At 35.8% G+C, this 20,908-nt stretch overlaps 1 protein-coding gene and 1 long non-coding RNA gene across 2 annotated transcripts; both read left to right on the top strand.

The window, feature by feature from the left end:
- The first annotated feature begins 789 nt into the window (after nucleotides 1-789).
- Nucleotides 790-14,959, top strand: LOC100144873 (ST8 alpha-N-acetyl-neuraminide alpha-2,8-sialyltransferase 10). Its single transcript, XM_011678106.2, has 8 exons — nucleotides 790-1,202; nucleotides 5,640-5,768; nucleotides 6,225-6,350; nucleotides 8,364-8,499; nucleotides 9,568-9,689; nucleotides 10,363-10,452; nucleotides 10,840-11,072; nucleotides 14,184-14,959. The coding sequence occupies exons 1-8, from the start codon at nucleotides 796-798 to the stop codon at nucleotides 14,414-14,416; spliced, it is 1,476 nt and encodes a 491-aa protein (XP_011676408.2). The 5' UTR covers nucleotides 790-795; the 3' UTR covers nucleotides 14,417-14,959.
- A 2,514-nt stretch (nucleotides 14,960-17,473) lies between these two features.
- LOC115924969 lies at nucleotides 17,474-19,567 on the top strand. The gene is made up of 2 exons (XR_004064515.1): nucleotides 17,474-17,527; nucleotides 19,438-19,567. It is a non-coding gene; the product is annotated as an uncharacterized LOC115924969 (long non-coding RNA).
- Nucleotides 19,568-20,908: the final 1,341 nt, after the last annotated feature.

Below are 20,908 nucleotides of genomic sequence, written 5' to 3'. Positions count from 1 at the left end.
TATCCTGATTATCGAGCTTTTCTAAAAACACAAAGATATGAAACTTCATATTTATCATCATATATATTACTATCAAAACATGGATATGAATGAACTACATCATTTGAAAGTATTTTTACTGAAAACCTGAATAAATTCTGTCATTTCTCCTGATTTCAGATGATAATCCCAATTTTTTACCAAAATTCGTCAAAAATTTGCATATTCAAATTTTTTTTTTTTACATTTTTATTCTACCCAACTTTTTTTACGACTGTACCAATTTTCAAGTCAATTGGTCCATTATTTGCCGAGATCCGAGGGGGAGGGCCAAAAAGCCCCCCCCCCCCCCCCCCCCCCAATGAACTCAAGTGATCAAAATAACCCAATGGGATTAGGGTTAAACAGTCTATTCACATCCTGCAAAGCGCAGCCGAAAGGGAAGAACATTATTATTAAATAGCAACATTGGACATTGCACTCGATATCAATGTGCTAAAATAAGTAGGGGCTTAAACAAATATCTGCACATCAGGTCAGACGCGGACGAAAGGGAAGGTGCATATATAATATCGCAAGATTGGATATTGGACTCGTTGATAGCCAACCGAACTTTGCACGTTATAGATATATAGGGAATATCATTTTCGTTTGATTTACACGCCGTAGATTGATGATAATATCAGTCACAAATTACGATGAGTGTCCATCAATATAGTCACGTGTATATAATCTGCTTTCTGACTTTACAAGGTGATGAATACATGGAAGAAGTTGACCAGCCTCAATCTTAGGGTGGTCCTCTGGTACCTGACCATGGTGGGATGTTCCTTGGTCATTGTATACTTGACCATTACATCACCTTCCGGTCATGTTCGGTCAGCTACACCGCAGAGGTCACATTCTGGTCATCTTGGGTCAACTACAGCGCAGAGGTCATATTCTGGTCATCTTGGGTCAACTACACCGCAGAGGTCACATTCTGGTCATCTTGGGTCAACTACAGCGCAGAGGTCACATTCTGGTCATCTTGGGTCAACTACACCGCAGAGGTCACATTCTGGTTATCTTGGGTCAACTACACCGCAGAGGTCACATTCTGGTTATCTTGGGCCAACTCCAGCGCAGAGGTCATATTCTGGTCATCTTGGATCAACTACAGCGCAGAGGAAGTTTACCACCACCAGAAGGGCGTTTACAGAAAAGACACAAAATTCATCCTGGTGGGTAAATATATAGACAATTTCAAATGAGACCATAAATAATGTATATGGATTACATATTTAGTTAGAATGCCATGCAATTCACTTTTACAATTTAAGAATAAGTAAACGACAAACAAAAAACGTGATAAGAAATTACTTGAAAGAACAAAATGTGATGCTAGATATATAAAGAATGTCTATGGAATATATTTATGTAGACATTCAATGCGGTCCCATATAATTATATACATGTCATGCCATGTGTGTGTGTGTCATGTGTGTGTGTGTGTGTATATAAATATATATATATAGGCGTGAAAAAAATGGTCTAGGAACGTGAGACGTATCTGTACTTTACTCCTACATATTCTGGAACACCCGTTGTCATGTCAGAGTTGCGAATTCTCGCACTTTTATATATACATGACAGGACCCCCTATACAATTACCATGGAAAATCATCCGACATGTCCAACCGTACTCACCAAAAACGACTCGCTGCAACCTCTGCCTATGGGAAAAGTACCACATCATCACTGATGTGAAATCCACTATTCTGAACTCTAGAACTGAGCTCATTTCCACATGTAAACATTAGAAAGAGTTTCTACTCTCTGAGTATGGTTACCCCCCCCCCCCCCCCAACCATCATGACCTTTAAACCTTTCCCCCTCACCTTTAAGCCCCCAACTCCACTGTTGTTTCATGTAGGTCCATGGTTGTATTCTTGCATTCACCATTACTAGGGTTTTATTATGTCTCTTTTGTATTATTGCCTGACTGCACTTCAGTGTATTTAACATTGCCTTGTATAACATATATTTAGTTGCTGGGTGAAACAGACTGTATAGCACTTGCTGATAAAGTTAAACTTTTGCAACCTCTATATCTACATTTGCTCCCACAGTTGAGCAATGTCAGAAATTGCAGTTTTACTAAACTTGCTTATATATATATACATATATGTATATATATGGGACCGTATAAATATATTATGGGCAAATTTTATTGGGCAATGCGTCATTATTCTCTCATGTTGTTGTCTGATCAATGTCTATTTACAAATAGTCACTCAAGTTGTAAGCAAGCCATTTTCATGATGTAATCAAAATTATATATCATATATCAGTCACCTCTTTTATTCCATTAAATTGTCGGAATGCATTACAAGTTACGGTATTTGGTTTCCCCATATACCAATACGCATATATAACGGGTAAATGTTTTAGGTCGTCGCTAGGTAAACGTATGTAAATTTAGATACATTCAAGTTGCAAATGGTTAATTTGTAATGTGGCGTTGTTGCATTGTTGATTATACAGACTAATGCATCCTAGGCATTTATTATTGATTTCATTCATTTAATTATTATAACTATTATCATTAATATTATTATTAGTAGTAGTATAATTATAATAATTATTATTATTATTATTATTTTTATTATTATTATTATTGTTATTATTGTTATTATTATTACTTGGCGTCACCTGTTCCCCTCGGGTTTATCTTCCAGATATAAGTGATTGGGGTTCTGCAGGTGGACCCCTACATCGGGGTTCTTCCTACTCAGATAACGTTTTTTGTGCAGCCATGGAAGTTTATGGTGCAATAAATTCTATCCAATTTATATGCTGATGAAGACAAACACATATATTTTTTTCTCCGTATGTTGATTCAAAGTGCAATCAATAGCTTAAATTTAAATGCAATATCAAATGTCTTTTCACCCATGAATGATAAGGAAAATGGCCTTGGGATAAGTCGGTCTTTTATCATACAAGATGAATTAAACGAAAAACTTTCTGTCGATGAAATAAATTCCATTAGTTTTCAATTATGCATATTAATTGCAGAAGTATTTTGAAAAACATAAATGGCATTTCATCATTGTTGAATAATTTAGATTTTAATTTGTTTGTTCTGGGGATCACTGAGACTTGGTTGAATAAAAACTCATCAACGGGGCTGTGCAACGTTGAAGGTTATAATTTTATTAATACCAGTAGAAAAAGCAGTTGGTTTAGTTTTTCAATTTTCTGTCCTGGGGATCACTGGGACTTGGTTGAATGAAAACTCATCAACGGGGCTGTGCAACGTTGAAGGTTATAATTTCATTAATACCAGTAGACAAAGCATATTTTTTAGATTTTCAATTTTCTGTCCTGGGGATCACTGGGACTTGGTTGATTGAAAACCCATCAACGGGGCTGTGCAACGTTGAAGGTTATAATTTCATTCATTCCAGTAGACAAAGCAGGCGAGGTGGAGGTATTGGTTCTATATGAGAGACTCTTTAGTTTATAAACGAAGAGATGCTTTGAATATTAATAATGATTAATTTGAAAGTTTATTTGTTGACATTGAAAATGTATCTGATAACAATGTAATATTGGGTGTAGTCTATAAAGTACTGAAGCTGTGACATCATAAAAATGTATTTGTAGAATTTCTCAATTTTTTCTTCATTTTCCGAAAGAGCATAAAACATAATGTACAAATGTCGAAAATCAATTGAATATGTTAAGTATTGGCTGAGATATGACCATCTGAATAAAAAGATGTTCTATAGGAACTCAGTCTCATATGCTCTGGCTCCTAATGGGTGTGAACCAGAGCATATAACACTGAGTTCCTATAGGACATCTTTTTATTCAGATGGTCATATCTCAGCCAATACTTAACATATTCAATTGATTTTCGACATTTGTACATTATCTTTTATGCTCTTTCGGAAAATGAAGAAAAAATAGAGAAATTCTCAAATAGATTTTTGATGACGTCACACTTCACCACTACATAGACCGCCTAATCAATCTATTGAATCATTTTGTGGATCAATTATCTTCTGTTCTTAATATTGTAAATAATGAAAAAATAAATGTATTTATTAAATGGGAGATTTTAATATCAATTTGTTATCAACTGTCTCTTCCCAAAATGCAAATTCCTTCTTGAATTTGTTTACTTCTTTTTTTACGTACCCACTTATTTACAACCCTTATCGTATTACTGATCATTCCGTGACATTATTGGATAATATTTTTACAAATGATATAAAGAATAAATTTAGTGGTGTGGTTTGGTTGATATAAGTGACCATTTTCTCAATTTTTTTTAGTTTATCTTATTCCAATAGAATTAATAAGAAGAAAAAGCATATACTGAATGAAAAGAAATATTATTAAATTTAATGAACGTTTGAAAAATGTATATTGAAATTTAAAATTAAGTAATCCTAATGCTAGTTACAACTTTTTCTTGGCAAAATTTCTACGTTTATATGATGAATGCTTTCCCTTGCAAGAAATATTTATTAAAAGTAAATGTATGAATAAGCCACGGATGAATAGAGATTTATTTAAAAAGATAAGGAAAAAATGGCGTTTATACATAAAGTACCTTTAAGTCACCCTCTGAATACAGGCTTAACGTGTACAAACCATTAAGAAATCAATTTACAAATGAAATTTAAAAATTAGGTATAAATATTATTTATTTTTTAATTAATAACAATAAGGGTAATATGAAAGCAACATGGAAAATTATAAATAAAGCTCTTGGTTCAAAATCATGTTCTAAATCGGTATATCATGTTTGTATGTTTTTTCAACCATTGCAGAAATTAAATAAAAAGGACATATGGTAGGTTTTTTTTATAGAGCCAGGCACCTTTTTTTCTTACACTTATTTTAAAATATTTTGTTTAAGCAATTTTGTTTTATTTCTCCAAATGTATAATACAAACCATAACATACAATTGAATAAAATAAACGTGTTCAATGTTGAGTGCTTTGACATAAACATAATTAAACAAAAACTTATTTGCAGTATAAATAACTTAGCAACAAAGTAAACGTACAAGTACCTAAACATAATATATATGTCAATTGTAAATGTTATTCACTTATATAAAAAAATTAAAAAAACTTAAACAAATATGGAGGTAATTTTTACTGGAACAATGCCTGTTCCTCCCTGCCCCCTACCTGCCCCCCTCCCTCACACAAACACCCCGCCCACCCACCCACACACATACTCACCCACCCACCCCCCGCCCCACACACACACACACACACACTACTCACTCAGTGGATGTCTGCTAACATTCTCAACTCAAGAAAAATATACTAAATAAGTAAGTTATACAGGCCGCAAAATAGAGTTACACTTTTAACAGGCTCACACACGCACACACACACACACTCAAGAATACCCACGTATAAAGAAGAACTCTTGCTGTTTATTACTTAATACTTGTTTATTGTACGTTCTTCACTTGAAGAAGTGAGTTGACTTCCGAAAATCTGTGTATTTTATCGCTTAAAAGGTGGAAAATGTTGTGTCTGCTATTATAATTATCATTAATTATTATTATTAATTGTATTTGTTAATCAATATCATTATCATCATTGTTATCATATCATATTTATTTATGTATCATTGTTATCATTAGTAATTGCTCACGCATACTGGATGACCGGGATTACGATGGTGATCGTCTTGATTCTCTGGCTCAGAACTCGACAGCATCTCCTCCTGATTCAGGGAGTCATCTCCTCTCACCGGCAGCTGCAAATAATACGTATGAACCAAAATATTTATTAATGTCCTTAATTTAGATCCTAAAAAACATGGGGGGGGGAGGCATATTGTGTATTTTTGCTTTTAACAAATACCGGGTAAACGAAGAACATGGATGTCTGTTGGGTAGCACTTTACACAATAATGAGTAAAAAATCTACCCCAATTAGATAGAGCATTATTTACAGAATATTGAGTAGTATTTAACCCCAGCCCCCCCCCCCCCCCCCCCGCCCCAAAAAAAAGTCATGGATGTTCGCTCGTTACTTCTCGTAAATAATGGGTACACATTTATCCTTTTTTTTAAGTGTACCCCCGATTGATAATTTGAATTGAAAATTTAATTCACTTTATATCCCACATACTAAGAATGTTGCCGCACGATTGGCCTAAATATGGTAACGAATGAAAAGATATCAGTTTACACTCGTTTTGGTTTTGTCTGCTTACATTATAGAAATAATACATCTATCCTTAGTAGTCTTTGGAGCTTTGAGAACATTAACGACGAAGTACTGTTCCTATATGAGCAAATACTCAATAGGAATATTAGTGCAAACTATACGAATATAGAAATGTTCAGGTGAGTGTTTTTTTTTTAAATAATGTTTATGGAAAAGATATAATTGTCATCCATCATCGTCATCATCATCATGACCTTGAATCATATTTTATTGTAAAGGGAAACAAATACCCCATCTAATTATACCATTTTCATAATTGTGCTGCCAAGTATGACTGAATAGCAGGCTTTTCAAAAAGTATGGTCAAAATCCTCTCGACCAAGTTCGGGCTGAAGCAATGAATGTGTGTAAATAGCCATTATGTGTGTGTTATCTCATTCGAAAACGATCACTCCTTTATTTACATTGACTATTAGACAGTTGGAGAAAAAAGTGTTAACCTCAACTCTAACTGAAAGAAATGCTTATTACAATCTTGCCTTCATTCGCATCCCTTGTTTAAGGTAACTTTCTCAGTAATGCCTGGATTACATTTGGCCTGCGATTAGTCTACGGAGCCCGTATTCTGCCCTTATCCCCTTTTCCGTGCGGCCTCCGTACGGAGGCAGGAGGCGGCCGTGAAATTTTCGTATGGATTCACGGGCTCCGCGGGGCTCCACGGCGTTTACGATTTTCTTTCGCAGAAAGTTATAAAAAAAATGAAAAATCGTAAACCCGTAGTCCGTAAATATGTCGAAGGTGTCATTGTACAATCCCCGCACGGGCATCGCGCGGAGGACTCGCGCTGATCGTGAAGCAAACACGCGATCTTTCGGTAAACATGGAGGCAAAAAACACTTAAAAACGGCACGGCGGCTGCACGACCACCGCGCCTTCTCCGCGCAACCTTTGCACGGAAGCTGCACGGGCTCGATACGATTTCCGTGCGGAGGCTGCGGAGATTGCACAGCTACTGCGTTGAAATTGCACGATTTCCGTACAATCTCCTTGCAGCCTCTGTACGGATTTGCCCCGGTCTGCCCACGAGGGCCATATTGCTCCGATTGTCTCATTTTCGCTCGCTCGATCACTGCAGCACAAACAAAGCTCGTTCGACGTCACTACCAAACTAGCCAATCAGCTGTCAATGACGTCATATTGAATGCGGCGGCAAATATATTTTGTGAAATTATCGAGAAATTGACTATTTCTAATTGCAAACTAGTTTTATTTTTGGATGGAAAAGCAGCCATTGTTATCTTGACATTCATTGAAGTAATCAGAATAGGGTAAGTTACTTCTCAGATGATTCAAGAGGTCCATTTTGTAGATAAGAGCTAGTGATAACGTACGTCGGGGTGGATGTGCTTTTCGATTAAACAAAAAAATGAATTTTTAACGATTTTTTTAAAAAAACGTCCATAGGCTAACATGTTAGGCTGCTGACTCTGACCATGCTCTGACGATAGGGGGCGTTGTGAAATGAGACTAAACGGAGCAATATGTAATAAAAGAAATGGCACGATGCTCGTAGATAATGTAAACACAAACATCGTATCCCGTAGCCTCCTACGATGCCCCCAAAATCGCACGAAAAATCGTACACTAATTTATCGTACGGCGCCCGGGGCAAATGTTATCCAGGCATAAGTGATACAAAAAGGATAAAGTTTATCAGGGATGTTGCCTTTGTTATAAAAGTCTGTTGTCAATTTCGTTGATATAGTTATCATCGTAAATTTTCTTTCTTGCATTTGAGTTTAGTAACCTTTGAGTTTTGATCGCTATTCAGGATAAACACCTTATGCTCCTTACGCGTGTGAAATGGCGCAGTGGACAAGTGAGCAGAGAGAACTTAGATATCATGAGACAAGAAGTTAGTAGGCTGGTCCCTAAAGTCCAAACTTGGGACAAGGCGATGTTAACAACACTTTGCAAAGACCCTAGTGCTCATTCACCCGTAGCAGAAATTATTATAATATGAATAGGGTATCATTGGACAGAAAATACGTTACTCTTCATCAAGAAAGCAATTCCAAAGTCGTATTGGTTTTGACTTTTCAATAAGAAGCTACCAAAGTTGGGTAAGTTTTTTTATAGATACACCCGATAGATACGGTTTACCCTTTGTAAGTACTTTTCCCTTATTTCAGACAGGAGCTGGCGGCACATCGGACCGAATTAAAAGAAAGTTCGGCAATTATTCTCCATCAGGAAAATTGCGAGGTACGTGCATCATCCAGGAAATTAATAAGAACGTCAGCAGAACTATACCGTCTACTACCGAAGGTGAGCCTAATGTTAGAGACATTAATGACCAGGGACCCGTTTCACAAAGCCTTTTTGCAATGACAAATGACAAAAAACAGTGACAAATCTGGTGACTACCAATCAGAAGCAAGGATTTCAGTAGCTTATAACAAAGACTTTCATTTGTCGCTGATGACAAGTTTTGTGAAACGTGGCTCAGGTACCACTTAACTACAATGGTGTTGCATTGGTAAAGATGGTCATTTTTGCATTTTGGATATAGTATACTTCCTACTTCGTAGCATCAGTCTTTGGAAGCACCAAACAATCTAAAAGTGATATTTTTGTGTTGCATTGATAAAGATTTTAAAATATTGTAAAATATATTCTGGTAGATTATGCTTTCTTCTACGTAACTTCAATCTTTAGAAGCACCAAGAAACTAAAAGTAGCATTTTGGCAGTGCTTTCTGATCTTGAGTTTGTTGAACATGCAGTAGTTTGGGTTTATTTATGTTCCTGGTTACTGCATGTCCTCATTTGATCTTTAATAAATTTCAAAAGATGCGATTTCCTTTTCCATCACCTTGGTTAATGCCTATGTTTCTGTTCCATTCAATAGAACAGACCATACAGCAATTTATCATTTTGATTCTAAGTTCAAAATTCACTTTTCTTGCTGTAAAGGTCTTTCATTGCCTGGAATGTATTCCGTAAGATTTTAATCTTATATTTTGTGGGGTTAAGTAAATTTGAAATTATAGACTTTTTTTCGAGGGGCCAATGAAAAAAGTGATGGTAGTCATTTAACAGAAAAATTACGTCTTTTTACCCAGGGCAGCCTATTAATGATGTACACCCCACGACGAAAGCTTGCCTAAATTCAACAACCGGTGATATCAGCTATGTTGTATATATATAAATATAAATATAGATATAGAAGTTGGAAAGGTTTAACTTTATTGGTAAGAGTTGTACACTAAAAATACAGGTGTAGAAATATATATTTATGAATGAATATACACACACACACATATGTATACACTTATATATATAAAATCTATATACATATATATTTAAAAAAAATAGGGTCTATTCTTTTTTTCAGAGTGATCCATTCGGACTACCCCAGAAGAAGAGATATCCCTCGTGTGCAATCGTTGGAAACAGCGGTTCAATACTCCACAGCGGTTGTGGAGGACGTATTGATGAACACGATTTTGTTATTAGGTTAGTAAGGTTAATATTTTTAGTTTTGGTTTTTATGAGTCATAGAAGGTCGTATTCATGGAAAGAAGAAGAGGGGAAGACCTCGTATTCATGGAAAGAAGAAGAGGGGAAGACCTCGTAAAGGCTTTCTAGACGATGTAATCACAGAATGTGGAGCAACAGGGTATGAAACGTTTAAACGGATGGCTCAAGACCGAGGAACTTGGAGAGACACTTGATATAGAATGTTGATTGGGTCACTGAACCTGTCATCAACTGACAGATCACTGCTGCTGATGATGATGATATTTGACATTATCCGGCAGAGGTGAATCGATCGAAATTACATGTGTTATTAAATGTTGGCATTGATTAATAGGCCTAGCTCGTTTTGAACACTAAGATGCAAAAAAAAAAGGTTCATAAAAATATAACGTTGCCAACTTTTAGAGGTGAAGTTCTATTTCTTTTTTAAACGAAAACAAAAGCATGACAACTATAGGTATTCCAAGGGTAAAGACAATGGTTAAGAGGTGATTCCACTCTGAAAACCCATTCATTACACGAGGTCTAGGTAGCCCAAGTGCGGAATTTGCCCGACAACAACTTCACACTTATACGTCGCCAATGTCGTTGTTGTTAATGCTGTTGTTATTGTTGTTGTCGTTATTGTCGTTATTCATTTTCTTTATAGATGCAACTTGGCACCATTGGCACCTTTCAAAGAAGACGCTGGTATGAGAAGTGATTATAACACGATGAACCCAAGTATCTACTTCAAAAAGTAAGATTTTATTTTATTTATTTATATTTATTTATATTTATTTATACTGTACGTGGATAAAAACAGACCAACAGGACAGACTGAAGGGGTCACTTTGGAACTAGTATACTATAATAAAGAAATGGATGTTAACAATAATCATATCAATACAGAATTTACTAAATTGAATATAGTTTTAACAAAATTAAAAATACACTGTTGGTCATAAATGTGGAATAATTTTGTTTACCCCAATTTATGGAATGATTTTGACAATGATTTATTTATTTATTGGTAAAAGTAGTAGTAGTAGTAGTAGTAGTAATAGAGGGATAGGAGTAGTAGTATAATTTAAATGAGGATAACTGGTTTCATTGTTATTGAAATATCGAATCCCCTGCCCTGTAGATATGGAGCACTGAAGAAAAATGCATCCATCAAACAGTATAACCAAGACATGTCACAATACGGCGGTATGCTGAGTATCCCCTGCTTTGGTATGTCACACTCTAACGATGCAAGAGCGATCCGTTCCTTTAAAGGAAAGAAACCGACAATTGTGTGCATGAACGGAAAGCACTTCAGTTCTGTCCGTGACTTCTGGAAGAAGAAAGGCGTGATAGATCGAAATCCTTCTACAGGTAATGACAATAATATTGATAATATTTATAATCATAAAGATATTAGTATTAATATGAGTATTAATGATAATGATAATCAAAATAATTATAATGATAACAACAATTATTATATTAAAAGGACTAATTGATAATAATACGTTTAATAACGATAATGATGATAATAGTAATTATAATAATAGTGATGAAAATAACAGTAATAATAATAATATGATAAAAGCTTTTAGGACACTATTAATAATAATCATATAAATAATAATTATACAAATAATACACATCAGTGAGGGCATTAGTAAGAATTACCCATACGAGATACCTTTGGAACAGTCTAACACGCCCGAGGCGATATCCGAGGGCGTTTGGACTGTTTTGAAGGTACCAAGTGTGGGTAATTCTACTAATGCCCGAAAAAAATGATGTGTATTATTTGTTTTATAAGATTATATTTTATTTGTTTTATAAAATGATGTTTTCTAACATGATTTTGATAAAGGACCGGTCATTACCATTGGATAATGACCGGTCATTACCCAAATTACGCGCGATTACGCGTTAGGCAAAATAAATGCCTGGTCACGTGTACGCTTTCAACCAATCATTTGATTAGGATCCACGCCATCATCTTATAAAAGGTAATAATTGTGTCTCATTAAGTCTTTTTTTTAAATGTAAACAATATGGTCTTAGATAAAAATAGACTCAATCCCCTTAAACAATTTTTTTTTGTCTCTCTGTTTCTCTTTCTTCTTCCTTCCTTTTTTGTTTGTTCTATGTTTAATTACACATATCTATAGAGATCTCCGCTAAATTAAATGCATTGTCGGTAAACTTACTGTCACAAAGGATATATTATAGATTTCCTTTAATTTGAATTCTGTTTTTTTATTTTTTTATTCTGCTTCCATTTATAACCATGAGGGCTAAAAACATGCCAATAAAATTATAAAAACATGTTCATCAATATTGGTAATACAAAAAAAGTGAACTTTGGCTGTACAGTGAACTGATGAGAATAGTATACAAATAATACAGAGCAGTGAGGGCATTAGTAAGAATTACCCGCACAAGGTACCTTTGGAACAGTCTTACACGCCCGAGGCGATAGCCGAGGGTGTTTGGACTGTTTCGAAGGTAACGAGTGTGGGTAATTTCACTAATACCCGAACAAAATGATGTGTATTATAAAATGATGTCTTATAACATGATTTTTAATGACCGGTCATTAGCAAAATTACGTGTTAGGCAAAATAAATTCCTGGTCACGTGTACGCTCTCAACCAATCATTTGATTAGGATCCGCTTCATCATCTTATAACATGAAATATTGCATCTGACTAGTAAAAGAAAGAAAGGCGAAAAACTTCTGGTCACATTAAAATACATGAGAGGTTCCTGAAGGTTTTGTTAAAGGAAAAATTGATAATAATAATAATAATAATCATCTTCTTTTAGTCCACTCCAAATTTTATTAAACCGAAAATGGAAATTCTTTTTGCCCAGTTAATCGTGAGCCCGGTAGCCACTGAGCAGCGCCAGATCGACGTTTCTCTATCCCCTTATTGTTGAACGCCAAACAAGGTAGCAGCAACTCCCGTCTTTTAACGTCTTTTAGTATGACGCGGTCGGGGTTTGAACCCACGACCTCCCGGTTGTGAGGCGGACGCTCTACTGACTGAGCAACACATCAAGAATAATAGACCAAGAAGGAAGCCAAGAACCAATTGGAATAAAGTGACTCTCACACTCTGCCGTGTAGGCCTACCGTGTGCCACCGTGCGCGAAAATGTCTGCGGACGATGGAGAACGGCGAGGGCACACGGTGGTTCGTTATCAAAGCGGGCAACACGTTAATAGGGCGTTGGCGCTTATTTACACCCGGTGGGACCCGGCGAAAGTTTTGGGCATGTTCAAAACTTTGGCCGCCTGGCACCGGCCGCAAGTAAGCGGCAAGAGGACGGTGTTGAACGGTATGAGGACGGTATGAATACGTTATGAAAACGGTCACACTGTATGAACACGTTCACACCACGCTCATAACCCGTTACAGAACAGTGATGAACGGGCAAAAACAAATCCACCGTCTGCAACGGGTTGTAAGCGGGTTGTGAACGTGTCATGAACGTGTTGATACCGTGCCACCGTCTTCATAACGTATTCATACCGTCCTCATTACAGTGTTCATACCGGACTGCCAACGGGTGTTTCCAAAGCGGTACCGCCTGATTCTGACGGCGCCGCCTCCCTAACGCATGGGTAACATCCTGTTAACGCCTCGACGTTCCCATAACGTCCTATAACGGGTCCATAACGTGTCCTTACCTTCACAGTAGCGTCATATGAACGTGCCATTACCAACAAATTTTCTTTTGTCACCGTGTGCCACCGTTTGTCACTAATTATTGGGTATATATAGAGGGGTTTCGTCAGATGAGCTTTACTTTTTCTTGTCATGACGTCAGCAGTCCGGGGACTCGCTCACAGGACGCTCCGAGCGGTGAGGGGACGCTAAGTGACTGGTAGGTGGCTGCTACAAACCCGGTGCACACGTTCGAGACCCGGTATGGGCCTGGTATGGAAACGGCCAGAAGATGGCAACGAAACGGTGAAAAGATTAATTTTATGAATTTTTTTTTGCGGCCGGGGACAAGTTCGCTCAAAACCCAACGTTCTGGACTCTGTTGTTTTTTAACAGCCCGGCAGGTGGACGGTAGGCCTACACGGCAGAGTGTGAGAGCTCCATTAGAAGATAAACAATCTGGGCACCGTTTTACGAAACCGTCATAGGTACAAGGTTTAACACCGACTTCCCATTGAATCACGTGTTACACGCATCTAAATGGGTTGACGGCGAACTTGTACTCATTACAGTTTCGTGAAACTCTACCCTTAGGTAGAAAGACACTAGAAATGTGTACTAGAATGGCAGATGACAGAGATGCGTGAAAAAATGTTAAAATCAACCTCTGAGCTAGGAGAAGATACCTGGATATTGGATAAATCTCATTTACCATCATTATCAGCCAATTATCATCATTATTGCATGGATTAATATTATTATAATCTAAATTTATTTTGCTGACATGCAACTTCTTATTTATTTATTCTATTCTGCAGGTTTCTACTTGGTTTCAATGGCCATACAGCTTTGTGATGAAATAGACCTCTACGGTTTTTGGCCGTTCTCTTCGCGACTTGGAAATAACAAGACAAATGTACCTTATCATTACTTTGACGGTATGTCAGGTGTAAAGGCCGGAAGTTCCCACCAAATGAACAAAGAATTCAGCACTCTTCTCCAGCTCCATGTTCTAGGCATTTTAAATTTAAATGTCGGATCGTGTAGTTAGTATACAAATAATACACAGCAGTGAAGGCATTAGTAAGAACTACCCACACAAGGGACTTTTGGAACAGTCTAACACGCCCGAGGCGGTAGCCGAGGGTGTTTGGACTACTTTGAAGGTACCAAGTGAGGGTAGTTTTACTAATGCCCGAGTAAAATGATGTGTATTAATTGTTTTTTTTATAAGATTATGTTTAATTTGTTTTATCAAATTATGTTATATAACATGATTGAATAATGACTGGTCATTAGAATTGAATAATGATCTGTCATTATCCAAATTACGCGTTAGACAAAATAAATGTCTGATCACGTGTACACTAGCAGATCAAAGTTAGTATTTGGGAAATTGTGCTCATTAAGCCATGAACCAATGCCCGCGCGAATGCATATTATAGATGTATTAACTGCTATGAGAGGCATCGCTGTTTCTATAGGTTCAAGGGGACGTTACATCCTGATATAACCCCTCGGGCGACGTGACGAGGGTTCAAGATAAACTTGAGTTCTGGTTTTAAAAATAAAACTTTAAAAAAACCATGATGTACCCTCTACTTTCCAAACTATTTCACATTTTCTTACATCGTTTCCTACTTTGAGCCTTTACCCACATGCTCAGAAAATCATAATCCCCTTGATTTTTTTTGTTTTATTGTTGCCAACCTATGCATGATAAATGCAGGCACGATTAATGATTGTAACTATACATGATTAATATACATGTCTAATTGTTATTATGCATGATTGATATATATTTGTAATTGTAATGCATTATTGTTTGTATATATTTTATATGTAGTGCGACCTGCCATGGTTACCTGAAAGGAAACATGGACCTGGTATTGAATGTAAACATGTATTCCTTTTATATGAAATAAAGGCATGATTCAACAACAAATTGATTTATAAAAAATTCCTATTTTCCCCCTAAAATTCTTATTTCTTCACACCAGCATCCAAGTCAGATTGATAGTAATATGTTTGTGTGTGGACGCACTAATATAGAGTAATTTTTTCCAGTTAAATCATGAAAAATGTAAATATTCAGAAAATAGTATCAATTCTTCAAAGTTCATAAAAGATTTTGTGAAATGTCATGCACGCAATATGATACAAATCATATAACCTGGGCAAAGGCATGGGGACATCAAGTTTTGGGGGATAAAAATGGAAATCAATGGGATTAAACTATATAAAGCAATTGATAAATAGTGAGCACACGACGTCACAAACTGATAACCAAATTGGCAATTTGTGTAGTGATTTCCATAGTTTTACATACTATTTTCAAAAATTCATAACTTTCTTAATATCAGTTATCTGACTTTGCTCAAACTTTTTTTTTGTTTTTTTGTCTCATTTGTCTGCTTCTATTGAAAGTAAGGTAGTTTTGGAGTAGACTTGTAATTTTAAGACTTGAGGTAGGCCTACACTGACTTTATTAAAGGTGAAATTCAAAGAAAATCACAAATATGTCAACTCAGGTTTCACCAGAAACTGGTAAGCTAACAGATGGCCGTCGTACAAGTTTTAGGTCAACTACATCGGGTGATTTATAAAATTACAAATACAACTACCTCCATAGCAGCTGGGATATACGAGAGGTTAGCCGGAAAAAATAGCGATATTTTAATGACGTCATTATATGGACCAATACTGCCCAAGCAGACGACATCCCATAAACAATGAACGTAATTGCAAAGCTATTATTTGTCAAATTATAATGAGTTTAGTGTATATAAATGTAATGGCATGTCAAACTATTCAAAAGGGGATATGACCCGATTCTGATAACTAAAATCGTTTGCTTGTAAATACACAGGATAGGGGTTAATAAACAATCAAAGAAATCAAACTTTCAAATTAAAAAAAAAACCCGGAATGATATTAAGGACGGCATTCGTTCCCTCTTGAAACGCCGAACATACCGCGGTGTGTGCAGCTGAATATACAATGACGTCTTATTTTGTTTACAAGCGACAGATTCGTTTATTTTTGTATCGCTGCATTTGTCATCAAAATAAAAACATGCGCGGGGTTTAGAGTGAGGCAATAGATTATACATTTAGCCTGACGGTAGTGAAGTAAGAGAAAGTACTCAAGAGAAGATGAAAACACAGGCACTGAAAATGTGTGAGATGTCATGGGAAATCGTCTGCTTGTGCAAATCATGTCCATACTGTGATGTCACACATCTCAGCAGCGTTCGGAGAGCTCTTCAGGTGCTATGCCGGGGCTGTATTTAAGCGTTTTGTAAGTTATAATAATCATGACTTCGAATGTTTCCAAGCATTGAATTTTGATAACCTTGTCGAATCAAAGTTTCAACTTTGCAATAATGAAAATAAAGTTATTTTTTAAAATCAATGAATATCTACTTTAGAAGAAGCTCTATATCACCAGATCAAAAAATAAGTGACATCATAAATCAAAATTTAAAAAATCAGAACCCTCAAAATGGCATTACGAAAATTCCTCGCTGTACCGATTCCGACTTAAAGTAGACACACGAAGAATCAAAAGTGTTTTGAATTGATGCAAAACTCATATCATTGCGAAGGGGAAGCCTTCCTGATCAAATACAAAACTAATTTATTGTTGTTTTTTGTTATGGCTTCAGCCGAACATACACTGCGTGCACGTTCTGTAATATTAACATGACTTATTCACATAATTGCGACTTAATCAATATTTTCCTATTGACATCACTGTTTACTACGTTAATGATGTATGTTTATTTTGCAAATGAGTATTTTTTTTAAAACTGTTTTGTATAAACGTTATAAACGATGTACATATTGCCCCGGTGACACTTGCCCGCACTTTGGTTTGCGCATAGTTTGCGCATAGACACATACTCTTGCGTGCCTGGCCGTGCCAATGCAGCCAGTCCGCAGCGCCCGCGAATTCGCACGTATTTATACAAGTCGTATGCAAGCTATGTACGGTAAAAACGGACAATAAGCAGAAAACATTGGTACATGAAAATTATGATTGCATCAATGTTTCTCTATAGATTTTTTTCATTTATGTACCAATATAAAGAAGATAGACCAAATAATTAATCTTTACAAAACATCAAGATATTTTTTTAACGTTAACATGCTTTAAAAAGGTTTGTGATAGAATTAGTACATCACTTTTAAAACAAATAATACATGTTATTGCAAGTCTACTTAGCCATATTATTAATCAGTCTTTTTTGCAAGGTGTTTTTCCAGATTTACTTAAGATAGCGAAGGTAATTCCGATCTTTAAAAAAGATGATTCGCATGAAATTAGTAATTATCGTCCAATATCTATTCTTCCTAGCATATCTAAAGTTTTAGAGAAAATTGTCTATAATAGGTTAATCAATTTTTTAAATACTCACCAAATATTAAATTTAAATCAATATGGTTTTAGGAAAAATCACTCCACTGACTTGGCCTTAGTACAAATTTATGATAAGATTACTAATGCCATAGCAAATAAAGAACACGTAATTGGTATTTTTTTAGATCTCAGTAAAGCGTTTGATACGCTCGATCATAATATTTTACTAAAAAAACTCTCTTTTTATGGTATTCGGGGCCAAGTCCTCTCATATCTTAAGGATTATTTAACAAATAGAAAACAATATGTTAATTTTAACTGTCTTAATTCGGATTTACTTTCCGTTAATTGTGGCGTTCCCCAAGGCTCCATTTTAGGCCCACTGTTATTTCTTTTATACATAAATGATTTATCCAACACATCTTCTTTATTGTCATTTATTCTTTTTGCAGATGACACAAATATGTTTTGCTCTCATAAGAAATTAGAATCATTAGTGAATATTTTAAATTGTGAATTACACAAAGTTTCGAACTGGTTTAAGTGTAATAAGCTCTCATTAAACATAAGAAAAACACATTTTATGCACTTTAAACACTATAATTCTCATTTGACTAATTTCCGTATTAATTTTAAAATTGATAATATGGCAATCGAACAAAAAAGGACATTAAAGTTTTTAGGAGTTTTTATTGACGAAAATTTAACATGGAATGATCACTTACATTATGTATCTATGTGTATATCGAGAAGTGTTGGAATAATAAATAAGTTAAAATTTCTTTTGCCCCATACTACGTTATTTTTATTGTATAACACACTAGTACTTCCATATATAACATATTGTAATATTGTTTGGGCAAATTGTGGTGTAACCAAACTTAATTCAATTCTTTTATTACAAAAAAGGGCATTGCGTATTTGTACTGGATCTCTTTTTTTTTAGCCCATACAGACCCATTATTTCTTAAGTTAAAAACCTTAAAAGTCACTGACTTACATACTCTCCAAGTTGCAATTTTTATGTTCAAATACATGAATAAGCAACTGCCACCTTCATTCGATAATTTTTTTGTTCATAATAATACAATTCATTCTTATCCAACTCGTATTTCTGAGAATTTTCATTTAACTAACCCCAGATTGTTGATTACACATAAATCAATCAGACACCATGGCCCCGATTTATGGAACAATTTATCTCAACTAATTAAATCATGCTCGACCCTTTATTCTTTTAAAGCGACACTAAAACGTCACATTATATCCTCATACAAAATCGTTATTCATTAAACTTCGTCTCTTAATTCGAATATATTTTTAATTTATTAATTCTTAAAATACAATAGTATTGTATTATAAACATTACATACCAGAACCCTATTCGCACTTGCACATGCACTTTCACTGCACCCACTTGATCAATTTCGTGTGTACAACTATATTTTTTAAGAGTTTGCCGCTATTCTCTCGAGGCCGCCATCGATTTCAAGCTTACCGCTCATGATGGCGGTCTCCTGCATTTTCTGTAATTTATCTTTCTTTTTTTTCTTTTTTTTCATTGAAATTATATTTGTGTTTGTATGCATCTTATTCAATGTACTTAAAAATGTATAATCATGTAAAATGAAGAAATATTTGTTACTTTATGTATATGATTATGTTTCATTTTGAAAATGCAGAAATAAAAATAAATAAACAAACAAAAAGAGCATTTAAAACAGTCTAAAAAACACAGCAACTTAACGATATGCAGCATTAAAAAAATATATGAAAACGCTACTGCATCAAAAAGTAATTTGGTTCATTGTGATGATAAATATACAAACTTTCAAACCATCACTGTTTCCTTTATTTTAGTTCTTTATATCGGTCAGGAACACGGTAAATACAACACCATGTTCATTCCAACATATTCAACAGCGGTGACACAGCCGATAATTATATACATTTGTATTTCTTATTCTCATTTGTGATTCTGTTTTAATACTTGTTTATTTGACACTTTGTATTTTTTATGGAAAAAGCCAGAGAATGTTTTGTATGCGAATTGTATTTTTATTTGTATGAATGACCATTATGGTTCTAGGACACCTACCCCCAGAACAACCATCCCCCGGATAACCACCCTCTAGGACAACTACCCCTGGTACAACTACCCCCGGACAACTACCCCCTAGGATAACTACCCCCGGACATCTACCCCCAGACAACTACCCCCTAGGACAACTACCCCCTGGATAACCACCCCTAGGAGAATCACCCTCAACGACAACTACCCCTACCCCTACGATAAATACCCCCTGCGACAACTACCCCTGGACAACTATCCCCAGACAACTACCCCCTACGACAACTACCTCCCGGACAACTACCCCTACGACAACCATCCTCTAGGCAACTATCCCCGGAAAAATACCCGTAGGATAGTTGTCCGGGGATAGTTGTCCTATGTTCGTGAAAATGTATGTTGAAAAAGAAAAAAAGCAACCAATAAATCAAAATCAAAATCAAAAAGTGTGTGATAGAGAGAGAGAGAGTGCACTTTTGAGAGAGTGTGAGAGAGGGAGCGCTTGAGAGAGGAGATTAACGAGACAAGGGAAAGAAAGTAAACATAAGCATGAATTATGAAACGTGAAGTATGAAGTATGAAGGTTGGTTGGATTGGGAACACGAACGAGTGAAATGTCGTGAGGTACGTGTTCATGAACAGAAAACACTAGAGACTTTTAGATTTGCGTGGACTGATACGTGTGACGTCCATTCAAGGCAGTGCTCCCAATCCAATCAACATTCATACTTCATACTTCGCTTCGGAAAGATAGCTACATCCAGATCGCCTCGGAAGTGATAGTTTGTCTCATCACCTTCACCAACGGTAGTTATTTGCTTATTACATGTATTACTATGTACCAAGACACAATGTGCCTTACCCGAAGAGTTTTTCTTCATTGCAATCGCGTGACCAGAACTGATCTTTATACAAGAAATCTAAAAGGCCCTATTGTTGTCTATTCATTGACACGTACCTCACGACATTTCATTCGCTCGTGTTCCCAATCCAATCAACCTTCATACTTCATACTTCACGTTTAGCAAAAGGAGCGACGTCATAATGATAATAGGGACTTTTAGATTCGCACAAAGACAATGGGGATTGCTACGATCGACGTCGAAGCTG

The sequence above is a fragment of the Strongylocentrotus purpuratus genome, unplaced genomic scaffold (genome assembly GCF_000002235.5).
Source record: "Strongylocentrotus purpuratus isolate Spur 01 unplaced genomic scaffold, Spur_5.0 spur5_scaffold_17, whole genome shotgun sequence".
Classification (NCBI taxonomy): Eukaryota; Metazoa; Echinodermata; class Echinoidea; order Camarodonta; family Strongylocentrotidae; genus Strongylocentrotus; species Strongylocentrotus purpuratus.
The sequence above is the reverse complement of the archived record's forward strand: the minus strand, read 5'-3'. Positions and strand labels throughout refer to the sequence as shown.